Source organism: Pseudopipra pipra, chromosome 5 (assembly GCF_036250125.1).
Source record: "Pseudopipra pipra isolate bDixPip1 chromosome 5, bDixPip1.hap1, whole genome shotgun sequence".
Lineage (NCBI taxonomy): Eukaryota > Metazoa > Chordata > Aves > Passeriformes > Pipridae > Pseudopipra > Pseudopipra pipra.
Genome location: NC_087553.1, coordinates 51,138,184 through 51,162,256, shown reverse-complemented (window position 1 = coordinate 51,162,256; position 24,073 = coordinate 51,138,184). Strand labels below are relative to the sequence as shown.

The 24,073-nt window shown below is 35.4% G+C and overlaps 1 protein-coding gene across 1 annotated transcript in view; it reads left to right on the top strand.

The window, feature by feature from the left end:
* CTTNBP2 (cortactin binding protein 2) overlaps nucleotides 1-24,073 on the top strand; it is an 80,946-nt gene that overhangs the window by 8,838 nt on the left and 48,035 nt on the right. The window contains exons 2-3 of the mRNA XM_064656053.1: nucleotides 3,438-3,545; nucleotides 20,426-20,650. Of these exons, the coding sequence (XP_064512123.1) occupies nucleotides 3,438-3,545; nucleotides 20,426-20,650 (333 nt within the window). The remainder of the gene's footprint in view (nucleotides 1-3,437; nucleotides 3,546-20,425; nucleotides 20,651-24,073) is intronic.

Below are 24,073 nucleotides of genomic sequence, written 5' to 3'. Positions count from 1 at the left end.
TTATTTCAAGTTTTTAAAATTAAAAATATAAAACCTAAGTTATGTATCTTGTTGGTATGTTTTTCTATAAACATTTCTGTGTGTTTATTTATATCTAACCATAAATTACCAGAGGGCACTCTTAGTTTCTAGTTTTTGCTGTCTTTTCATATGTTCGTGTGTACTTGAACAAAATTTTATGTAATTGTTTGATCAAATGTGTAGTTAAAAATCTCATCACTGCATCACATATGTTGAGGAACATCTCTGGTTTGTTAAGAACGGAAAAATGTTTTCATTTATGTCTTAGGGAAGACTGCAGAAATTAGGAGTTTCACCTGTGATGTACAGTCTTTTGACAAAGAGCTGTCCTGTGTTATACCTCCTAACAGGCTGGAGTTACTGATTTGGGCGAAAGACTAGGATCATGTTTCTTGTACTGTACTTTTGTGGATGCCTCTCTTAACTTTGTCCCTGTCTATCAGAAACCGTGGGTGACTTTTTGTTGTCAGGACAGACAAGTATATTTAAGAAAGGAAAGGTAGTGATTAAATCATTGAATGGGGACTTAAAAGATTGTTACTGAATATTATATTTTATACTACTTGCTTTATATGTTTGGAAAAAACTATCTCTGCATCAGTTTACCATCTGAAAAATGAAGATTTTTTCCTCTATTATAAAGGAAGTTGTATGAATAAATCAGTTCCTATCCTTGAGCTATTAGATTTCATGAAGTGGTTCATAGACGAGGGAGAGTGGGTCCTACTATCTGACTGAATTAAATTTAATAATTAGAAATGTTGAGAGGGAAATCTGCTGCAGCCTATAAAGTAAAATCTAGTGAATTGACACTAGATTACATGAGGAACTGTGTAAGTGTAGTAACTTTTCATTTTGTATATGTCCTTAGATCAGTGAGCACTGTATAGAATTGTGAGAAGCACTGTGAGAAACTGCTGCAGCATATATTGGAAGAAAGCCTTCAGAGAAACCAGTTGTTTTTCTTGATCCATTGGCATGGAACCTAAGAGGTATATTTTGGATTAGAGAAATAGCGGACCCAGGTAGCAAAAAATAGAGGATAACTATCGTTCAGTCTAAAAATTTTGGTTAGAATGGATGGCCCTGTCCTCAAAACAGCTTTGCTTAATAGGAATAAGGGGCACTGGAGCATCTCTTATGAGGACAAGCTGAGGGAGCTGAGCCTGTTCAGCCTGGAAAGGAGACAACCGAGAGGGAACCTCATCAATGTATATAAGTATCTGAAGGGAGGGTGGCAAGAGGATGGAGCCAGGCTTTTCTCAGTGGTGCCAAGCAATGGGATACAAGGCAATGGGCAGAAACTGATGGACAGGAGGTTCCACCTGAATATGAGGAAGGACTTCTTTACTGTGTGGGTGACTGAGCACTGGAAGAGGTTGCCCAGTCCAGGTGTGGAATCTCCCTCACTGGAGATATTCAAGAACCGTCTGGACACAACCTGGTGCGATATGCTCTAGGATGACCCTGCTTGAGCAGGGAGGTTGGACCAGGTGATCCACTGTGGTCCTTTTCAACCTTACCCATTCAGTGATTCTGTGAAATTATTGCTCCTCTTGTTGATCCATGTTGTTCACCTAAATGGAGAAGCTTAATCAAATGTACATTGAATGTAAATAGCTGAAGTTCTGGCATACAGTTCTCACTAGCCATTTGTGCACCTCTGTGTGTTTTAACTACAAAGTAAAAATGGAACCCAGTAAATCTAACACAGTTATAGCTTTTGGGTATTTTTGATCTATGGTTGTCTAACCTGAGGGAAGAATAACTGTTGTGCTATCCTCTTGCCTTGAGAAATTAGAAATGTACTTATTTTTTGTGCTGTACTTAAACTCCTGAGTAGCTGAATGCTTAGCTTTTACGTCCCTCAAGGAAAATAGTATATCCAGATACACTGTTCACCTAATTTGGCAACAGATTACTTCATACTGAAGATAGCTGAGTGTTTGCATCACAGGGCTTTTCTAGGAGACCCATCTACGTCATAGCAAAGATTCTAATGTTTCCCTTGCAGAGAATAGCATATTGAAAATCAATCTAGGCAGCTGAATCTAGTACATGGAATAAAAATTGTTTTACGTCCCTGCAAGTAATTCCCTTCTAAATTCATTAAGTGTCTACTTGTGTTAGCATTGTGGATATTGATGAACAACAGATTTGTATTAAACTTATCTACCTTTGTGTTTTTTTGAATATTATAACATTCCCCTCATCCCATTTCCAAAATCAAGACTTCCAGCCTTGTAGTCTTTCCTAATATAGTACTTATTCCTTCTCTCTGCATTCTTTTAGTTAGCCAACTCTATGCTTTTAGATGAAGACTTTATGCAGTACTTGAGATGTGGGTTTACCAGGAGTTTATATAGTGGCAAAATGAGGCTGTTCATATGTAAGTGAAGAATTATGTGCCAGCTCCCACATGAAGTATCTGTCCCTGCCACTTCTCTGTCCTTTTTCCAGGTTATTGACAAAGAAGTTGAATCAAGCTGGTCCCTGAGGTGCCCCCTGCTTACCTGTTTCCATATTGAAAAGTGGCTGTTACCTATAATGTTTACTTGCTGTCCTTGAAATGTCTTTATTCCAATACAGTTGGATAGGAGTTTCTGTATAATATTAGATATAGAGCTTTGTCCAAAACTTTTTGAAAATTCAAATACATTGGTGTCCAGTGGATTCCCTTTACCATTACTATCGACATTGTTACAGAACTGTGGCATTTTGTGAGGTGTTTATGCACGTGCTCAATGATCTTATCAGTATAAACTCATTCTCTTGTTTTGCTCAGGGTGGCAGTCAGACTTACACTGGTTTGGTAACTGTGGAGTCAGAAGATATTGTTGCTATGAACCGTCATTTGTCAGTGCCTCTTAAACCTGAACTGTTCCCTTCATCCACAGAAATAGGACTGCAAATAAAGCCTACACATAAGATTTCTTGTCTTTTCACAAATTGTGCTTCAGAAATTCATAATCAGGCCAGTATATGGTGATGACTTGGTAGCTGTTTGCACAGGTGGATTAGGCATGCTGTGGTTAAGGTCCTTTCCTTTTCTCTTGCCTTTCTCCCTGATATGCTATTTCAGGTCTGCTGAATTGTTTCAGCCTCTGTGAAGCTGCATACAGGAATTGTCAGTCACAAAGTTAGCTGCTTTACCATGTCACCCTTACCATTCACAAAACTTTGCAGGATCTATTCCTTGCAACAGTGCAGTTTGAAACAATATCATACAGGAGAGCTTTAATTTCTTCCCTTCAAATAAAAAGAATCGGACTATTTGCTATTAATTTTGACTTTATGTAGTACACATAAAGACACCTCAACTTTTGACATCTATAGATGGATGCTCGTGTATCTGGGTTTCAAATCTGCAGTAACTGTTGTAGTCAATGTGCTTATCAGTGTTTTATTTCTTACAGACAAGAGAGTTTGATGTGGATAACCTGAGCAAGGCAGAATTGCGAATGCTTTTGAGTATAATGGAAGGAGAACTAGAAGCACGAGACCTTGTGATTGAAGCCTTGCGGGTAAGTTACTGGGTTGTCGTCATTTGGTTTTTGGCTTTATTTTAAATTCTCTTTTGCCACTTCCCTTGTATTGTACACAGAATATTATTAGTGGAAGAGTAAATTGTGATTTTCAAGTTTTAGTTTGAGTAAATCTCAGTAATCACAAAATATGTTCTTGTTTAATTGTTGCCATTCAGTAATTCTATGTAATTTTCTATAAAATGTCAAAAAAATTCAAAGAAATAAGTGAAAAAACTGCAAGATTACTTCCTCTTTAAAATCTTTTATATTCTAGACTCTTTATTTGTGAAAGGAAGGAATATCTTCAAAGGAAAATTCAGTCCATTCATAATTTGTTCTAATGGTCTGTATTTGCTTGTATTGCTCTATTCAGTGCTTTCATTTTCTGTGAGATGGAAGGAAGGACAAAATCAGATAGTCACATCCACTTAGGGAAAAGGTTTTGTGGTTTTTTTTTTTGTTTGCCTCTGTTTTTTAATAAAAGGTGAAATATGAGATATATACTCTTAACTGCGCTTGCAAGATTTGGTAGGATTTTTACTGTGTTAGGTGCCTGTAAAGGTTAGTTTTCTTCTTCAGAAGGTTACAGTCTGAAAGGCAGCTTAGAAAGTTGACTGGAAATGTACAAACAAAACTGCCTTTTAATCAAAATATGATTTTTTTAATGACTGTATTGATTTTAAAGTCAATCTGTAGCAGAATAAAATTTAACAGACCTGCCAAACAAACTATAGGTTTAGGGAGAAAAAGAGTCTTACATGGTTTGAAAACATTTATAACTTCACAGGACAGAGGGAAATTGTGCCCTTTAAGATATTGTAAAGTAAAACCTCAGTGTAATAACATATATCTAATACTAGCTTTTATTAATATGTGTAATGATTATTAAGCAGTGTGGGAACATTTTTCAGTTGTAATGTCGCAGTAACAGTTGTAAATGCATTTTTATTCAGTTTTAAGTTGTTTTGTGATGGATTCAGATCTCTTGTTGCAAATAGAGCTTTAAACTAGCTGTCATTGATGTACTTGCATTAATAAGTGAAGACTTTACGGGTATAAACCTCTCTTATAAAATACAATTTTCATTTTGTAGTAACAATAGACACTGGAAGCAATATTCTTCTGGGGGATTACTGTACTTTGAAGTTATTTGGTGTTTGGCCTTCAGTTGTATGCATATGTTAAAATGCACTGCCTTTTCATCTAGCTGTTTTACAATTTCACAGCTCATTTGCCTGGCCTAGGATTTTTTATTTTCCCTGCCTGCCAGTTAAGGTTTTGTGGAAGTGGAAACAGTGTACACACCACATCCAGAATCTTTTTTTTTTTTTGACTCTTCTAACTTTGAAGGAATGCAGAGATTATATTCAGGCAATTTTCTCTAGTATACAAGCTGCTGCACTACATACCAAAGAATGTATGTGTTGAAACTGAGCAAAAGGGAGGAGAAAAAAAAGGGGAAAAAAGAAAAATGCAGTAAACATTTCATGATAGTAAACATTAAACTTGCACAGTCCCAGGAATGAAAAAGTCTGTATGAGATTCACATGCACCTGCTGAAATGGGTAGTATGCATGCAGTGGGTTTTGATGATTAATATAGATTAATATAAAAAGTAGGTCAATTTCACATGAGGTATATAGGTGCTGAAAATTGGGGGTTTAGGGTTTTTTGTTTGGCTGGATTTTGTTTGGTTGGTTTGTTGTTTTGTTTTTTTTTCTTTTCCTGTATGTCAATTTTCAGTTCCTCTAAACAAAGTTCATGTGTAACTCAAATCTTCCTGAAGGCTTGCCTGGCTGCCCGCACTAGTACTGGGGAACTTGGAAGTTATACCTGCTGAAGAACTGTTGACTGATATGTTGTAGTATAATACTTTCGGATCTTCTGGCTTCTTATTTGGGAAGGCACAAGTCTGCAGTATTAGCAAGTTAGAGTCTCCAAGTAGCACACAAAGTAAGCAACTAGATAGCCAAATACAGTTATACACTTTTATAAAAGTGTGTAACAAGAGAATTCCATTGAAATTGTGTCAAATTTGGTACTTTGATTTGCTTCAATACATTGGCATACATAGTTTGCATATCCTTGAAGCAAGAAACAAATGGTTTTCATATAAGAGAAAAGACTTAAGTTGTTGTTTCAAAAAGAGATGAAGGTCTGTTTCAAAGTTAGAAAAAGTTTGTGAGTATTTTTGCAGGAGTTGGTTTGTTGTGGGGTTTTTGTAATCCTACTAGTAGTTCAGGGCTGTTTCAAAGCCTAATTTCTATGACAGGTCACAGCCTGAAAATTTCCAACCCTATACTAGAGAATGTATATGTTTTCTTTTCCTCTTAGGTGATCCTCCTGTCAGCTTAAAGTCACTGGCATATACATTTATTAAGCAGTTTTTATATGGTCTTGGTTGTTTTGCAAGACTACAGAACTGGATCTTTTAATCTTCTCTTAAAAGCAGTTCATCCTCTGTTCATTCTTGTGGTGGTGTCATTTCAGATTTTTCTCAATAATGATGTAAGCTTAACTACATCATTCCTAAATGTGTGTGCCCTTATCTGTACTAATTTTGCAGGGTTTCACGGAGCATTTGTAAAAATTGTGCAATAAATAGTACTTATATATCTATTGTAAATACCTCTCCTGAAAAGTTTTGGCACAAAAGGTAATCAGCCTTGACTGATCACAAAAGAGCTGATAATAGTGAATATAATTGAAGACTGACTCACATGGTACTACTCTTAATTTGCACTTAGTCTGTATTAGTCTGTTCTTTTCCACTGTATAAATGCTTACACTGATCTCTCTTGTTTACCACATCACTAATTTTGTGAATCTGTATCATGTGCTCTACCAAAGATCTGAGGCAGATCTTTTTTTCTCTGTCTAGAAAGCCAGTTATGTAAAAAAACCCCACGCCTACCTTCAATATCCATTGGTAGGATTTTTTTTCAGGCTGAGTCTTACAGGGACATGGTTCTTACAGTGCCAAAGGGGTTTTTTTTCTTGGTATACACGTCATATCATCACAGTCTACATCAGAGAAAATGCCTACTAACTTCTCATTTAGCACTTTTAAGATGTTGCATAACTTTTTCCTGCCTATTTAAAGCTTAGTTTCAAAAGGGTGCAGTCCAGTGAGAGTAAAGAAGAAATGCTTCAGAGTTTGTTACTTGACTTTGAAAAGATAGAACTAGGAAATTTCAAGTCTATCCACTGGGTATTGCTCAGAGTGCAGAGTGTCCATTCTGCCTATTCTGTGTAAATAAAAAAATAAAAAATTAAAAGTTAGAAAGGCCAGCAGTTTGACATTATAGGAGAAATCATAGTCATCCTGGAGGCAGGGTGGGAGTGGGGAGGGAAGATAAGTTTAGTTAGTAAAGTTTATAGTGTTGATCTTTATTAGGGCACTGGAATTTGTGCCACAGGATAAATTAGAAAGAATCAAACCCAGTGTCATATATAACAATTAACTCTTTTTATTGTGTCTTTTTTCATAATGTACTGCAGTTTCCATGGTATTTTATGTAAGGTTTTGATACCTTGAAGACCACTTTTGAAACAAAATCAAAACTTCAAAATCAAACTGCATTTGTAAGAAATATGCAGATGACATCTGTTTACTTTCATGTTTTCACAAGACATTGATGTTCATTTATAATATTCTCAACTGATTCCTGCTTCAGCACTAGGAGAAGTTACAGTAATTACCAACCAGACCAATTTAAGTTGCTAGACAAGTTCAGCCCTGTGAGAACCAACAGCCTTGGAAAAGCAGACCTTTGTCATGCTTAGGGTCAAATTTCCAGCTTCATTCTCCAAGTGAACAGTTAATTTACTGTGGAGAATGGCATCAGGATTCACCTCAAAGGAGGTGATCTTCGTGTAAATCTTTGTGTAAATCTTTCTCATTAGCACTCTACTTCTTTTTTTGAAGCTGTTATTTCTGTATTTTAGTAACTTCATGACCATGGTTGCACTGCAATTAAAATTAGATTCGGATTAACATTTAAATCATTGAAGTTATTTCATTGATGAGAAATAACTTGCTGATTAATTGCTATTGGGAGTGCATATAGTTAAAAAAGGAGGGAGACTTAACTGTAGCTGCTGCCTTCATCTGTCTCAATTATCCAAATAAACTGTCTGCCTGTAATAAGGAGATAATGTATTCCTAATGTGGTAGTAATGTGGCCACATAATCAAAGCACAGGTCTGGCCTCCCACAACTGTGATCTCAAATACAGCATTCATTTTTTGTTATTTTTTATCCAGCTGAAAAGTGGTGGTTGTAGCTGCTTGCTCTAGAGGAGCATGTGAAGAAATGATGTGCTAGTGTTAGCTGTCAAACTAACTAACTAAATACTAAATGCTGCTTTTAGTGGTAATTCTCTCATAAAGTTAAATCATGAGTAGGTTATTTTTCATCTAAAATTTTAAAGCCCCATTCAGTTTGGATTTCTGTTTATTGTAAAAATAATTTTATTTGCCTATGTAGATTTCATTAGGTGTTGAATGGTAAATTGAAAATGTATACTTGCTTCTATGGTATACATTAATTAACGTAAACAAAAAAAAGCAAATTCTTACCATATTAGATTCTTTAATATACCACATTGCATGGATTTAGAACAACTTTTTTGATTGATGGGAAAATCACTAATGAAATAAAAAAATGTCTAAAACAACTGCCAGTACCAACGATGGATATATTTTTGTTTAATTAAAATTAACTACAATATCAACGACATTACTGCGGAGCAATATCTTTCTCTGAGCTTAAGAGAGATCCAAATCAACAGGTTGTGTGTATGTCATGGCCAAGTCAGAGAGACAATATGTGAATGGCAAGGTGAACTTGGTTGTAGGTGTTTCTTCAATGTTGTAAAGTCCTACTGTATTTAATTTCTACTGTAACTTCCTAAGGCATGAAAGCTTATCTTCTATGTATGTGTTTCTACCAACACCTGTTTAATCTTTTACCCAGTTTTTGCAAAATCTGACAAAATGCCAAGCATTTCAGAAGTAGGTAGTATCGTAAAATCAGGCAGCTGAGTAAGAAAATTTATAATGTTATTAAGGCCTTAGTTGAAGGAAAGGCAGATATTTGTGCTTTTATTGAGCATTGTGTAGCAACTGCAGATACAGAGTTAGGGAAAATCAGACTTGGTCTGTTTAACTGCTCAGAGAATTTAAGTTAGACTATATAAATTTATAAAAAGATAAGAAGAGAAAGATCTCTGCCGTGGAAGTTAGTTCTGTCTGAATTTTATCTCCCTGAATCTAAGCATTTTAACAGGCCTGCAGGTTAATCAATAGAGCTGGAAATGAATCATAGTTTCTATATTATGTCCGAGTAGAAAATCCATATAAAATAATAATTACCCTAGCAAGGCATCTGAGTTCTTGAGGAGCAATGGTTGAATTTTGTAATGAAGCTACAAATATTAAAGTAATGAAATAGGTCAAAAGACGGGAATTAATGCATCCTGTAACAATACCTCATAGACACATTTAAGTTTAATAACCCATTATATTAGCTTTATTTAAAAAGCTTGCAGTATAAAAATGCAAGATTTAAAATTAAGGATAAACAGCTTTTAAGAGAGTATGGTGATTACTGTGTAGTAGTCTGTTTAGATTTGCACAGTGTTTCTTTGAAGTAGATAATGCATAGTGTGTTAAATGCCAGTTTTCAGGTTCCAACTCTCCTGTTAATCATTTTAGAACTATTGAGATATCAGTATGCAATTGCCTGAGAAATTTAGTAGTTTAACACAAGTCTTCCAAAAAAGGGGTTTAATACTTTTTAGGAGGATCATTTGTTTTGGAATGATCAGGTTGTTTCAGAAATTTTCTAAATGACTAGTTGCAGTGAAAAGACATTCCATTAGCAAGGCTATAATGGTATCATCCAATATAACTTATAAACCATGCTCTAATTTTAGAAAAAATATATATAATCAAATTGAATGTTGATTTTGTAAAGTATTGCATTTTGAAACAACAGATAAAATGTTTCTTTGTATGAACATTCTATTAGAAAATTATAGTGATATGGGTAGCTTATAAGATGCTAGAGTTTATTATGATAAAAGCTGTTTTTTACATATCTGTATAACAAGTGTGTGTGAATGAACTTAGCATTCCAACCAAAAGCGTGCTTTAGAAGAAACTCAGTCCATTGTTCTCACCTAACTTTGATTTGCCTCACAGATTTGCCTCAGACTCTGTAAGCTGAACTGAGAGCAGAGTTAGTCCTAAGTAAGACCTTCTTCCAAAAGGCAGGACCATAGGCACATTCCCAGGGCCAATTATGTGGCTCTGCAAACTTGTTGCTGTTGTGCTGCACTACCTGCTGATATGGACACAGTCACTGTGTACCTAGAAATTCCCTTTTCCAGGTTTTTTTGTGTAAATATAGTATGAAATATGAGTTGATTTGGTATAGATTTAAAAAACCCCTTAAACTTGATATCCCTCTGTTCACTTTCTAAAACCAGAAATTCCCCAGTGTTTTCTACCATTATGATAATTCTTGAATTCAAGACCTGGCTTGTGAAACTGCCAGTTAGGTCATTGCAAAATGCTCTTCTGGAGTCTCTTTCTCCCCAAAGGAATTTGCTTTCAAGTCCTGGTGAACTCATCTTTCAATTTTGGCTGACAATGATTAAACACTGAACAGTATAGTTTTATTTTAATTTCATTGAAAACATGAACTATTTTGATGGTAACTATCAAGTGTGCATATTTCTACACCACTTTTGCAATTCTGTAAGCATATGTGAAGATCAAGCAATATTTAAAAAGACACCCTGAGCATATCATAGTGTATTATAACAGTATACTGTGTAACTAAGTTAGATTTTTGGGGGCTAAGAGAGAATGATACTAGAATTTCAGTGCAAAAATGTGGGGCCTTTCATGCACAGCTCTGGATTTTCAATAATGAAATTTTTTTTTTCCTGGAAAAAAAAAATAATTTTGGAAGGAGAGCTGTAGATATTTGCAAATTATTGGAAGGAGAGCTGTAGATATTTGCAAACTGCACTTCTCTACTTTGACCTATCTACTTTCCACTAAGTTTTGTCTAGCAAACTGGTTTCCTTTACTTGGTCAAGACAGACTTCTGTCTACTGTAGGTTGAGATGTTAGCTAAAAAAATTTGATTTATCAGTTAGAGCTTCCATATCCTTTTAATGTTATTTGTTGTCTTCTGCATCTTGTCATGGTGTGATACTTGGTTGTGCCTGTAATTTTTAAGTTAGATATCAGAATAGAATTATTATCAACACAATAATTGTCAGTTGTGTATGAATAAAGTTTTTATCCTGAACTACTGCATAGAGTCAGCAAGACTTTAAGACTTAGTACTCCTAGAATGAATTTTTGGATTAGAAGGGGAGAGCTCTAGGAGCTATCAGGAAAAATGAAATAAATCTTTATAGTTTAGTTGTTCTCAAATTGACTGATAGGTAGAAAAATTACATGGATATTAAGTGTAATCTGTCAAAGGGAGCTACAGCACCTATAAATTATGAAGACCCTTACTTGCAGTTATTATGCTAAATTGTGAATTTAAAATGCAAATCTGAGCTTCTCCTCTATGTATGAATCCCATCCAAAGTGGATATAAGTGCACACAAGGTGGCTTTAGAGGTTTCTGGCAGCCGGTAGGGCAGCCTGTTTTGTAGCAGGTGTCTTTGAAAAATGATAACCATGTAGAAGGAGGAGCAGTAGATGTTACACTCTGTGTAACAGAAGGTTATTGTTGTAGATAGTATGGTGGCAGTTGTTGGCCATGGTGGCAGAAGTGAAGCATGAAATAGAAGTCAGATAATGCCTTGTTTGCGTTGTCGTTTTTGCATATTGCAATTTCTTCACCTAAAAATAATTTTTAATAAATATTTTGGAGTTAATGATCTGCAGATTGTATCCTTTCTCATCTGATTACTACTTTTGGTTTATTGATTTAATGGTGGTTGCACAGGCATTTTCTCTGCTCCTAAATATAGTTTGTCTTTACCTGTTCAATGAGTCTGGTTATGATTAGAGCTTTTACTTTCTTAATAATGGTTTACTGTACTTTTCTGAACATGTCTTTGAAAAAGTAGTATTTCACTATTGCAAGCTATTTAATATTGATTGCAAGGAAAGAATGAAATAGGGATAAACCTCAGACAGTTTAGTAGATTAAATGATTAGTTTGGAAGTACTTAGTTTGGAGTTGTTTCCTTATCTGTGGTTTTTTTCAAGTTTTAAAGTAATGTAGTATGCTCTTTGAACCTAATTGAAAAAGTGTTGTTTGATACAACTTTAATGTTCAAATTTTGATTTGCTCCTATTTGATCCTGGTTTATATACTGTCTTTGTGTTAGTTTGTATTGCATTGTATTTGCTTTTCTTATATTCAGTGGGTTTTGTAGTAATAGTTGTGTAAGCATACACTTCGTTATAATGGAACCAAGTCTCACCTTTTCCAAAAGATGTTGGGACTGTAGGAGCAGCAGTCCCTGGACTGATTAACTTGGATGATCTGAATGATCCTGATATTTTGATGCATATAAAGGCCTCTTATAGAAATAGCTGACAAAATTGGTTTTCAGTTGTGTTATATCACTTCTTATGGTAGTTATTTGCTATTTGCCAAAAGGGGACATTAAGCACTGAACAAAGCAAAACTTTTGGTAAACCATATTAAATCAGTCCTGTATCTGTGTTTTTTTTAACTAAGCTTAAGATTACTACTGAGGTAAATATCCTTATTCCAGGCTGTACTAAAATTGGAGACTACAAGCATGAAACTATGAGGCTTGTTTTCTACCATGAAAACATTATGGCCTTGCACTGCTAATATCCTTTTCACTCTTCATTCCAGCAGCGACTCTTAAACTGATCATAGTCTCTTTTTGTTTTTCACATAAGATCAGAATATCTTTATTGTTGGCAGGCATGTAACTATTAATTTAGCTAGAAGTATTCTGCTGATTTCTTATTTGGATAATTACTTTGCCTTTCCCACTTGATTCCTCCTACCCTCGTTTGATCTTTCTGCATAATCCAACATAAAGTGAGTAGAGACAGATACACACAATATTTGTAAAAATAATAATAAAAATTTCCAACATCATATTGATGTAACTGTTTCTCCATTTCTGTGATCTTTGTGAATTATACAGATGTGCCTTTGTTGTTAGAGTGACTTATTTAAAATATTCTATCTGTTTGCCATCATTACTCACATTGCTGACAGTGAGAAATGTAACTGGGTCATCCTATCTGTATTATTATGTTAGCTGAAATTTTCCATTTTTTAGTTAAGGGAACTAAGTATAGGATATTTCCTTTAAGCTAGTAAATGGTACAGTTAATTTTGCTGAAGCAACACTAAAGTGCAGCTGAATACAGCTTGGTTTGTGTGTCTCTTCATGTTACTGTTGCTAAAGAAAAAATGTATAAGGTTTATTCTTGATTCTTCCAAAAATTATGATAGTAATTTGTAAAAAATAATTATGAATAAGACAAGAGATTTGATTGGGGTCCTTTTCAACACCTGTGAAAATATTCATACAGCAGCAATTACTTTCATTATGCTTGGGTGTATGTGTTCTCATGCTTTTCTCCCTCCTGCCCTGTTTTGATGCTGTTGTGACTGGTGGACTGATCTTTCCACCTGCTGCTCTCCCAGGCAGAGACATCTTAGAAGCTCTGGCAGTGTAGTAAAAATACTTAGCACTAAGTCTCTTATTAAAGCCAGCATTCTATTTTTATGAATAAATGGAAAATTTGATAAAATAGAGCAACAGTGATTATAGAGAATTCTCTCTGAAATAGCAAAGTAAAATTTTACCTACATATTGTGAAACTATAGACTGCTATATGAAAGTTTTTAAACTAGTAACTCTCTTGGTGTTTGCAAAGGGAATTCTAGCTGGAAAATTGCTTTGAAGTTTCAATAAACAGCATAAAATCCAAAATGTACAATGTGAGTGAATATTGTGTGTACTTTAAAATGTTCCATTCTAGCAATCAAAATTATTAATTACATGTATTTGTTCATTCAGCTTCTTCACTAGAGGTTGTAGCAAGAATAAAATTCTTCTTGAAGGTAATATATATTGCTCTCACAATTTACCTTCAGTTGAATACTGAAAATAATTTGAAAACATGGAATCCCCTTAATCTACCTCAAATAAATCTATATTGTAAATAGATTAGACTAGTTGAGTTGAAAGGGACCAACAATGATCATCTAGTCCAACTCCTGATCACTTCATGGCTGAACAAAAGTTAAAACATGTTTTCAAGGGCATTGTCCAAATGCCTCTTAAATGCTGACAAGCTTGGGGCATCAACCACCTCTCTAGGAAGCCTGTTCCAGTGTTTGACCATGCTCTTGGTAAAGAAGTGCTTCCTAATGTCCAGTCTAAACTTTCCCTGCACAGCTTTGAACCATTCCCACACGTCCTCTCACTGGATCCCAAGGAGAAGAGATCAGCCCCTCCCTCTCCCCTCCCCCTCCTCTGGAAGCTGTACAGAGCAACGAGGTCACCCTTTAGCCTCCTTTTCTCCAAACTTGATAAACCCAAAGTCCCTCGCCACTCCTCACAGGACATTCCCTCCAGTCCTTTCACCAGCTTTGTTGTCCTCCTCTGGTCACATTCAAGGACCTTCACATCCTTCCTAAGACATGGGGCCCAGAACTGCACACAGCACTCCAGGTGAGGCTGCTCCTATGCTAAATAGAGCAGGATTTTGCCCAGCTGGTGATGCTGTGTTTGATGAGCCCCAAGATGGAATTTGTCCTCTTTGGCTGCCCAGGCACATGCTTCTGATTTATGTTGATCCTGCTGTCAGCCAGCACGCGAAGATCCTTCTCTGCAGGGCTGCTCTCCAGACCCTCCTGCCCCAGTTTATGCTTGTGCCTGGTGTTACTCCATCCCAGGTGCAGAATCTGGCTTTTGGACTTGTTAAATTACTATTAATCATGGCCCAGTGTTCCAGTCTGTCTAGGTCCCTCTGCAAGGCCTGTTGTCCTCAAGACAGTCAACAGCATTTCCCACTTTGGTATCATCAGCAAACTTTGTAATGGTCCATTTGTCTCCTGCATACAGATAATTGATGAATATATGGAACAGAGCCAGCCGTAGGATTGAGCCCTGAGTAATACCACTGGTGACTGGACACCAGCCAGATGTAGCCCCATTCACTACAACCCTTCAGCCAGTTCTTCACCCAGCACACTGTGATCCCACTCATCCCACAGCTGGAGAACTTGTCCAGAAGGATGCTGTGAGGAACAGTATCAAAAGCCTTACTAAAATCCAGAAAAACTACGTCCATCACCTTCCCTTCATACACTAAGTGGTTGACCTTATCATAGAAGTATATGGAATTAGTTAACAGCCCTTTCTCTTTGAGCACCCGTGTTTACTGTGTCTGATGATGGCACGGTAAATGCATACTTTGTGTATTTTTCCATTAAAATAATTAAAGCCTGTTAATAATTCAATTTCAATGCAGTAATGTGGGATGGTATTTTAACTCAGATTTTGATAGCGTGAAAATATGAAAATCTAAATGCTCTAAATTAAAAAGAAACACATTGATTTAGTAAAAGTTTTACTGCTATGCTTTTGGTATGTTTTGTTACTGAGCTGAAGAAGCTTTTTAACTGCTAAGCATGGAGGCTAAAGTGCTCTTTTTGATTAGAGATGAAATCAGATTTCCTTCAGTTCTTCTGAAGAATGGCTGACGGATTTTCATGCAACGAATTATGAATCGATTTGCATGAATTTGAACTATAAATTTGAACCTGGAAAAAAGTCAAGATGACAAATGGTTATTTAAAGTAACCAGAGAGCTCAAGTCTCTTCTATGAGTTGAGGCTCATTATGAGTATGAAAATCTGTATTATTTTCAGAAATAAATGTCTGGGCGGTTAGATAATCAGAGTATCAAACAGTGATACTTCCTGACAAAATATTGGCCTGTAATTTTCAAATGTTTTTTGCTTAATTGAGGAGCTCCAACAAGTCATTTCAAGAAACTATATAATGCCACTGAAGATTTATAAGCCTATTCTCTTTCAGCCATCTTCCTCTTAAAAAAAAAAGAAATAACTATTACCCTTTCAGTTTTATTTAGAATGAAGGGCTCACCCTCGTCTTTAACATCACATATAAAATACATTTTTACTGCCTCATCTTCTGTTCTGGTTAGTTTCAGAAAACCACTCCCTAATTCATATGTCAAGAGAAAATATTAATATGAACCTGTCAACATCTGTTGAAACAATTTTCATATATGTGGAAAAGGAAATCAGTCAGAGGAACAAATGCTCTTGAAAGGAAGGAAATTTTGTTTAAGGGTTCTAGGGCAGCTTTAATTCAGTTCCATTGTTCCATAGCAGTGTAGGACATGCAGTGCTATTTTTGATGTTTATCATCGGTTGCTCCATGGAAGACTTGCTGAACTTGGCAGATAAATGAAGAGGAAACTCTGAGATACACTGGGGGGAAAATGCAGTATTGATTTTAAAAACACTGCTGGTTATATATATTCTGTTACTGGTTATGTCATCTGATTATGAAAACTTATTTCAGTAAATGTGTGCAACTAATATCAGCATAAATTATTAAGTAAATAAAAATAATGATATAACTTATGCACTTAATTTGTTTTGTTTTCATTATTTGGCTTATTTTTTATTTATTAGTTGTATAATAATAATAATAATAGTATTTCTTTTTCCTAGCTTTTTTATGCTTTTAGCTGTAAGTCCACAGTAAGATGGATACTATTTGAAGGCCTCCCTGCCCCCTTACATTCTCGCTTCGGTAACAGGGGCAAAGAATCTAATTAGACTTCATAATTTTCAGTTTGGTTACTGAAAACAGGTTTTTGTTTTCTTCTGAAGTGGAATGCAAGAAACAAATGATTACAGGCAGTTCTTATATAGGATTTCCAGCTTTTCCCACAGGCTATCATCCAGATATCTCTACTCCTTTTGTTCTTCTCCCTGCACACGCTGCTGCTAATCTTCATCTGCCAGCAGATAAATGGGGTCAGAGCCTGCAAAAGGTCAGCTTAAGACATGGAGGTTTCTGTGAAGGAGCTTGCAGATAACTTGAGGTAGCTTGAAAAAAGTTGGTGTAGGGATGAATGAGGTGTCTTGCTCCATGTGGTAGGAGGCAGGCTTCCTGAGAGAGTCATAAAAGAAGCAGTTTATTTTACAGCCTGATCCTTCAGATTTTTGTTGGCTGCAGACTTAGAAAATTTGAGAATAAACCTTTCCCTTGTGTCGTACAGCTGTGTAATCCCTAGGGATTGTTAAGTACTAATTTTTTATTTTTGAAAATATCACAGACTAAAAGTTTCCAAGTCATCAAAAGTATTTTCATGATTCAAAGCAAGACATAAGACATGTTCTACCAATAAGTATTTGGTTGTTTTTCCTTCCTCTGAGAGCTTATTTTTGTCATTTGTTAACTGAGAAGATAACCAGCACCTACAAGCTAAAAAAATAATAGTCCTTGAAGAAATCACTAATCATGAAGTAATTAGATTGGAAGGCACCTCAAGAGATCATTCAGTCCAGTCTTCTGCTTAAAGCAGGACTAAGATCAAATGTGGATCGAGTTGCAAATGGCCTTATCCGATCTGGTTTAGGAAATCTTCCAGTGGTAGAGGTTATATGTTTTCCCTGGGCAATGAGTTCCAGTGCTTATCTGCTCTCAGTGAGAAGAATTTGTGTCCAACTCAAATTTCTCTCATTAGATCATGGGACAATTGCTACTCGTCCTGCCAGTGTACAGACCTCAAGCATCTTTCTCCCTGATTGCCCCTATTTCTCACTGAAATGTCCTATTTCTATTTAGCTCTTTCTTGAAGAGAAAGATATATGTTTTGATCATCTTTCACTCCTCTCTGAAGATGTTTTTCAGATCAACTCTATTGTTTTTTGTAGTTCATCTTTGATCTAACATAATATAACAGACAGCCATAAAGAAACTTTGGAGTTTAGTTTTTTTAAGTAGTAGTAGTTTTATTTTAATCTTTTGTATCTTGCATAAGGATTTAAAAGTTCTATATAAATGTGATGTTCTTATTGGACTGAATTAAAAAGCTTTAGTAAGTAAGTTTAAGCTTTTGTTCTATTGCAGTAGTGAATTTCATTAATTAACTATTTAAAGGGGTTTTATCTTTGGGTTTCAATACTTTATCTTGATTTCCTTGTGCTTACAGTCACTTTTCATTAGCAGTTACCTGTTGGAGGATTTAGCTCAAGTCTTGAGTCATAATTTTGTGTACCACTGATGTAGTGTACACTGCAAAAAGTATCACTTCCTGTGGACATATTTTCATGCTTTTAAATACTTCCAGTCTCAGTCCTTCCATTAAAAGGCTCATTGCTGTGCAAGCAGGTATGTGCAGAAAACTAAATCTGATGGTTTATAAATTCATATAGCACCTTTCACAATGCAGCAGTCCTCCTGACCTCCTATAGCGGGTGGATATTCTGTCTGTTTCTGAAAATGTTCTGTTTGAAAATTAATTCAATTAATTATTCCTAAATCAACATTTTAATGTTACTTTCTGTATATACTGCTGTGCAGTTGAAGTTAATATATGAAACACTGCTAATGTTGCTTTAACCCAGCCACCAAATTATGCAGAGACTATTTTAAAGGATATGTATGATATTAGACTGTACATTCCCCAGATAATGACTGCCATAAAAGCAGTTATCTTGGTATTGCTACTAACTCTTATGACTTGAAATTCAGTGCTGAAAGACGATATAAGAGAGAAAAAATTTCTCATTCTAGCATTTCTATTTCTCCCAACTGAGGTACTTTAGTGAATTGAAAAGGGACAGAAGTATTATTTAGAGGCTGGAGGAATCATGTAAAAAGCTTCAAGCCTACCTTGTCTTTCTGCCACTTTGTGTCAAGTTTTAGGGAATTACTCATCGTTTCCTTTCTATCAAGCTTCTGCTTTGTCTTTTATTCTGGTACCTTCTTTTTAAAACGTACATCTTCATTCCATCATTGTGTTTTGTATATTTAGTCCTTGTATAGAAACATGGAAACATTTCTTTTAATATTTTACATTTAGCTCCCTTTTGAGTTGGAAGCATTTTTAGATGATTTTGCTGTCTATGGTTTAAAAGTTGCCAGTCTGTTTTACCCTGTACTTAAGGTTATGCAGTTATGGCTTCAGCCAGTCTGTCATCCCAAACCATTTACTGGTTTTTCTACAGTCTCTTCCTATAGCCACTTTAATTCTTGTTTTGATTTTCATTCAGATGGAGCTCAACCCTACTATATAGTTTCATCTTTTCCGTAGTTAATGAATCCAAACCCCTAGTCCTGTCACTATTTTGGCAGATCCACACTGAGTCTTTTTGTCTTGCTCTGTTAATCACTGTGCATGTTAGAGAACATTTAACAGTATATTCACATTGCATGCATACAGTATGTGCCAAGAGGACAGCTGGTCATAGAAAAAACTGGAAAATACACATTATTTCACTGATTGACAATCTGTGTTTCCTTAAGGGCACGAGTGATTGCCTTTGCCTCTAAGATAGGTTAATCTTCTTGGCATCTCTTTTTTTGTTGGTCTCTGGATTTAAGGATGGGGGCTCTGGTGGTCTTTTTTTATTTACAACTGAGCTGCTACATCTGTTTTTTCCTTTACTTTGATATCTCACTTTGTATAAAGTAAGTGGCTTTTACATTGTTGATAATTTATATATGGACTGTGCTTCCATCTCCATTTAAATTCTTAACCTGCTTTGGTTTGTCATCCTGTTTGGCTGATTAGCAAAATAATCTGTTTATAGTTAGATTTTTGGCTTTGATGGTGTCCTTTACAAGAGGGTTGAATTCCTAAGCTGCATACTGTCCTGTATCTTCATCTTACAGAACCATGAGTTACAAATACAGCCCTTCTCCCTGGGTTTGTAATATTAACTTTGGAGCTAGCTATTTTGTTTTATAAGTTAAAAACTAAGGGATTAAAATATTGGACTAATTTGGGATTATTTGCTAGGCACTTTATAAAAAATAGCTAGGTTCTGTCAGTTTGTTTTTGTCTCTTCAACCAGTCGCTATCTGACTTTGTAAGCCAAACTAGACTTTAGGTCTGAGTGAACCCTGTAAGCTTTTTCTGAAGTTATATTCCAAAGACCTGGTTTTTTTAATAAATATTTTCAAGTTCCATTTATACTATCACACTGAAAAACAGACAAGAATTATTTTAAGCATCAGAATATGTAGGCACATATTTACCGACAGATTCTCATTTACCACAACATTTCAATTTTGTAGACAATATATAGGGAAAAGTTGGGCATTCACTAAGGTATGTTACTTGTAGTTAGTCTTTGGGGAGTTTTTCTGACATAATTCTTATGTTCTTCTTTGTTATCTCATGCCCTGAAATGTGTGTTATCTTTTGTGAGCTTTTCATATGTTACAATTTTAACTTCAAGCTTTCCAAATGATCTACTAACCCATTTGGTAAGCATTCCTCCTTGTTTGTATCTCAGAATTGGCTTATTCTTCCTCTTTTTTTTGCTTATTCTTCAAAACTGGATTTGAACCAAATCACAGATAAATGTTTTATCTATTTTTGGAGGATTCTTTTTTCTGATGGTGTTTCTCTGCACTATGTGTTTTTTCCTGATTTTTTGAGATAGATTTTTCTTTTAGAGATTGTAAATTAATAGCTCAAGAAAATACATTAAAAACTTTAATGAGTAATTTAACTTTCCCTGTAGTTTAAGTCTTTTTTATGTGTGGATGTACTCCAAAGAATGCATTTACTTTTATTTCTCTGGTTTTGTTTTGTTTGTTTGCTTGTTTGTTTTTTGTTAGGCCCGGCGCAAAGAGGTTTTTATCCAGGAGCGATATGGAAGATTTAATCTGAGTGACCCATTTCTGGCTCTTCAGAGAGACTTTGAGGCAGGTGCTGGTGATAAAGAAAAGAAGCCAATGTGCATGAACCCTCTGTCCATTTTAGAAGCTGTTATGGCTCACTGCAGGAAAATGCAAGAAAGAATGTCAGCTCAGTTGGCTGCTGCTGAAAACAAACAAAAAAAGGTATCCTGCTACTGACTTTTTCCTTTTCCCTCTCCTGATTTGATCTTTCATGCCACTTTTTTAATTTGCATCTTTTGTCTTGATTATCATTGCAAGTGTTATCACTTAATTGTCAAATAGAGGGAGGTGCTGGTTTTCTAGCGATATTTTTTGTGCACACCTCATTTGTTCTGTGAATTTAGCTCTACTTATGGAATAAATGAAATATAACTGGTACAAGTTGATGCAGTGGATATATAAGTAGATATCTCAGTGTGAGTTGAGACAGCATCATCACAATGTATTTTTAGACCAACACTATTGAAGCCCTGAGGAGTACCGTTATTTTTGTTCTAACCTAAATAGTATAAAATAAATAATTTATTTGCATGCTATATTAGGTGGCTCTATTTCATAAATCAGTAAAAATGAGTTATAACTCTAAAAATCTTTTTTTGCGTATTTTAACATTTGCTGCAAAAAGAAAATTATTTTGGAACAAGTATGTTGCAGGGAAAAAAGTGTCATGTTGAAGATAAAACAATGTCATTTTGAAAGTGAATGGTTGGTGGCAAATATTTCACCAGTATGTAAGCCATACATTCCTAAAGTATAGCTAAATATGAATATGCAGGAGAGGGGTTTCTGAGAAAAAAAGAGGGGAACAGTAATATAATAGACTAATTAGACCAGGTATTTTTGAATAATTAGAAAATTAGAAAATAATTAGAAAAAAAGTGCTTTCTTTGTGTTTAGTCATCCTCACTGGGTAGAAGATGAATAGAATGTCTTCTGCAGCTGTGAAATAGCTTTTTGGTGACAGTTTTACATGGATTTTAAAAAAACCCAAACAGCAAACATGCTAAGACAATTGACAAAGAATGGATTTTGGTAGTGATTGCTCTTTGGGGAAAAATGTGCACACAAAAGTACTAGAAGTTGCTGGAAATACAAGCTTAAATTAAATCAGCAAACCTTTTCTTATTATTTTAGCTCTGTTGTTTAGTTTAGTTTATGCATCCTTGCTCTATTAAGACTTCAGAAAAACAGATACTGCATTAAAAAAAATTAATATTACTAGACTTTATGTATGATATGTAAGTCTTCAAACAGTTTAGTGCAGAGAACTGTTACTTGTACTTACCTAGCACTTCTTTCTGAGAGCTCTTAAATATTAATTTTCTCTTTCATATGGTTTTTCAGTAAATTAAGGTTTTGGGAAGGAGATTGTCTCAGCATAGAAAAGAATGAACAAGCTTACTTATTCTGGCTGAAGAATGTGTTGGGAGAGACCCTGACGCATTTACCAGGACAGTTGGATTAGTGTCTTGTTTCGGTGCATGGCCACAGGTCTCTTCTTGTTACCTAAATTCTTCATCTGTGTCTGGCTTTTAGTATATGGACAGATACATGTGCCTAAGATGGACTTACATATTGAGAATATGTCAGGGTATTGATATGTAAATTCAAATTTGTCCATTTTTTTGGCTCAGGCTTATTACCAAAGTATCTGTAAGTCTACTTGTACAGGAAAGGATGCTCTTGTCTTTTGCTTTCTAGAAGAATATATGAGCTTTTTTTTCTTTAAATCTTAATTTTGAGGATTTGAAAACAAACCACATATTGTTGAGCAGCTGTGTACCTGACTCTCTACAGACCTTATATCTTCCTCTTTTAAAGCCAATAAGAAATGCTATTTGTGCAGGGCACCCTCCTAAACTCTTTGGGTTTGAGGCAACCAATGATGTATCTTTCAACCATCTCCATTCATTCACAAACCATTCATTCAGTGTTTTACATTTCTTTACTTCCACATTTTTCTGTCTGTTCTTCATCTCTCAAATCCTTCCATGGAAGAGGGTGATGAAGGTGTTTTGAGGGCTTTCTAAAAGTGTGACCTAAATACAAGCACCTCCTCCCTCAAAGAATGGTTCCTCCTTCTCTAAATGTGTGATGCCTCTATCTTCATGTTTGGAATTGCCTCACTGTCTCACTCTTACAGCAAATAATGAAGTCTGTCTACAGCTGTGTTTATTTTCTCTGGATATTACTGAACTTTAAACAGGCTCAGACTGAACTCTTATTTCTGAAGACTTAATATCTATGTATATAATTACCTCAAAAGTATTCTATGAATAAAATTTTTATTTGATAACAAAAACCAAAACGTAACAGTATGCCAGACCATAGAATCAAGGAGGTGCACAAAGAACTGTCACACATAGGCTTACCATATGCAAACACCTAATTCCCTGATGTCGTCTGCTTTGTGTTAAGTCTTCATCCTCTTCCCTCTCTTTGAAAGCTTTTCTCGTAGCTGCTGTGGAAATTAATTTTGAGTTTTCCTGGGAACAAAAAACAGATTATCAGAATGATAGTTCTTGATTTATCAAGAGTTTGCTGGGAAGTTAATATTGGGATGTATGCTCAAAAAAAGACAAACATGCGTTGGAAAAGGCCTGTTGATGTGATTTAGTCTAACTTTGTGCTTAAAGCAGATTATGATCAGCAGTACATCTGGTCATCTGTAAATTTGTGTTGCTTAGTCCTGAAAACCCCCAGGAATGGCAATACTACAGCTTTTCTGCACTGGTATCCTTGTGAAGAACTTTTTTCCAAGACTGAGCCTCTTCAAGGGCAAGTTTTCTGATAACCTTTTGTTATGGGGCCCCACTTGCCATTATTAAGGACAATTGACTCTTGTCATCATTGTAAGGGCCCATCAAAAAGATCTGGTATGTTGCTGCTAGATCATTCCACAGTCTATTTTTCACTAAACTATGCAAGCCAAGCTTCCTCAACATTTTCTCAGAAGGCATGCTGTCTCTCACCTTTGAAGGGCCTTTGCTGGTTAGTTCTTTGTGAGTCACTGTATTTTTTCTCAGTATCCTTTTTACCCCTTTTCAAATCCTTCTTGGACACATTTCCAGATGTTTATATTACTGATATGATTTAGTGTATGCATATAGTACATTTTGCAAAAATCAGGTTGTAGTTAGTTCATAAATTCATAAATAATTACAGCTAGTTCCAAATCTGTCATCTGAAGGAAAAAATGCAGCATAAATATTCAGAGGTTTTTCCTATTCAAGATGATGCAGCCAAAAGAAGAACAGGGGAGAAAGAGAGATACACATAGGAGACAATGAAAAATGAGGAAATAATGCTGCTTTTGTATTTCAAAATCAAATAAAATATTTACATCTATATTGGGGATTATAATAGTATGGTAAGCTGATTTCATGCCAGCTATATAGTAATATCTGCTTGTAAATATTTGAAAGTAATATAATTTCACAACAATTAACTGAAGAGGTGTTGCTGCTGATACAGTTTGTTTAGCAATGGCTGATAATGCCATAGCTTATTTTTCATATGTTTAACACTGTTTTGGGGGGCTCTGAGCAACCTGGTCTAGTTGAAGGTGTCCCTGCCCACGGCAGG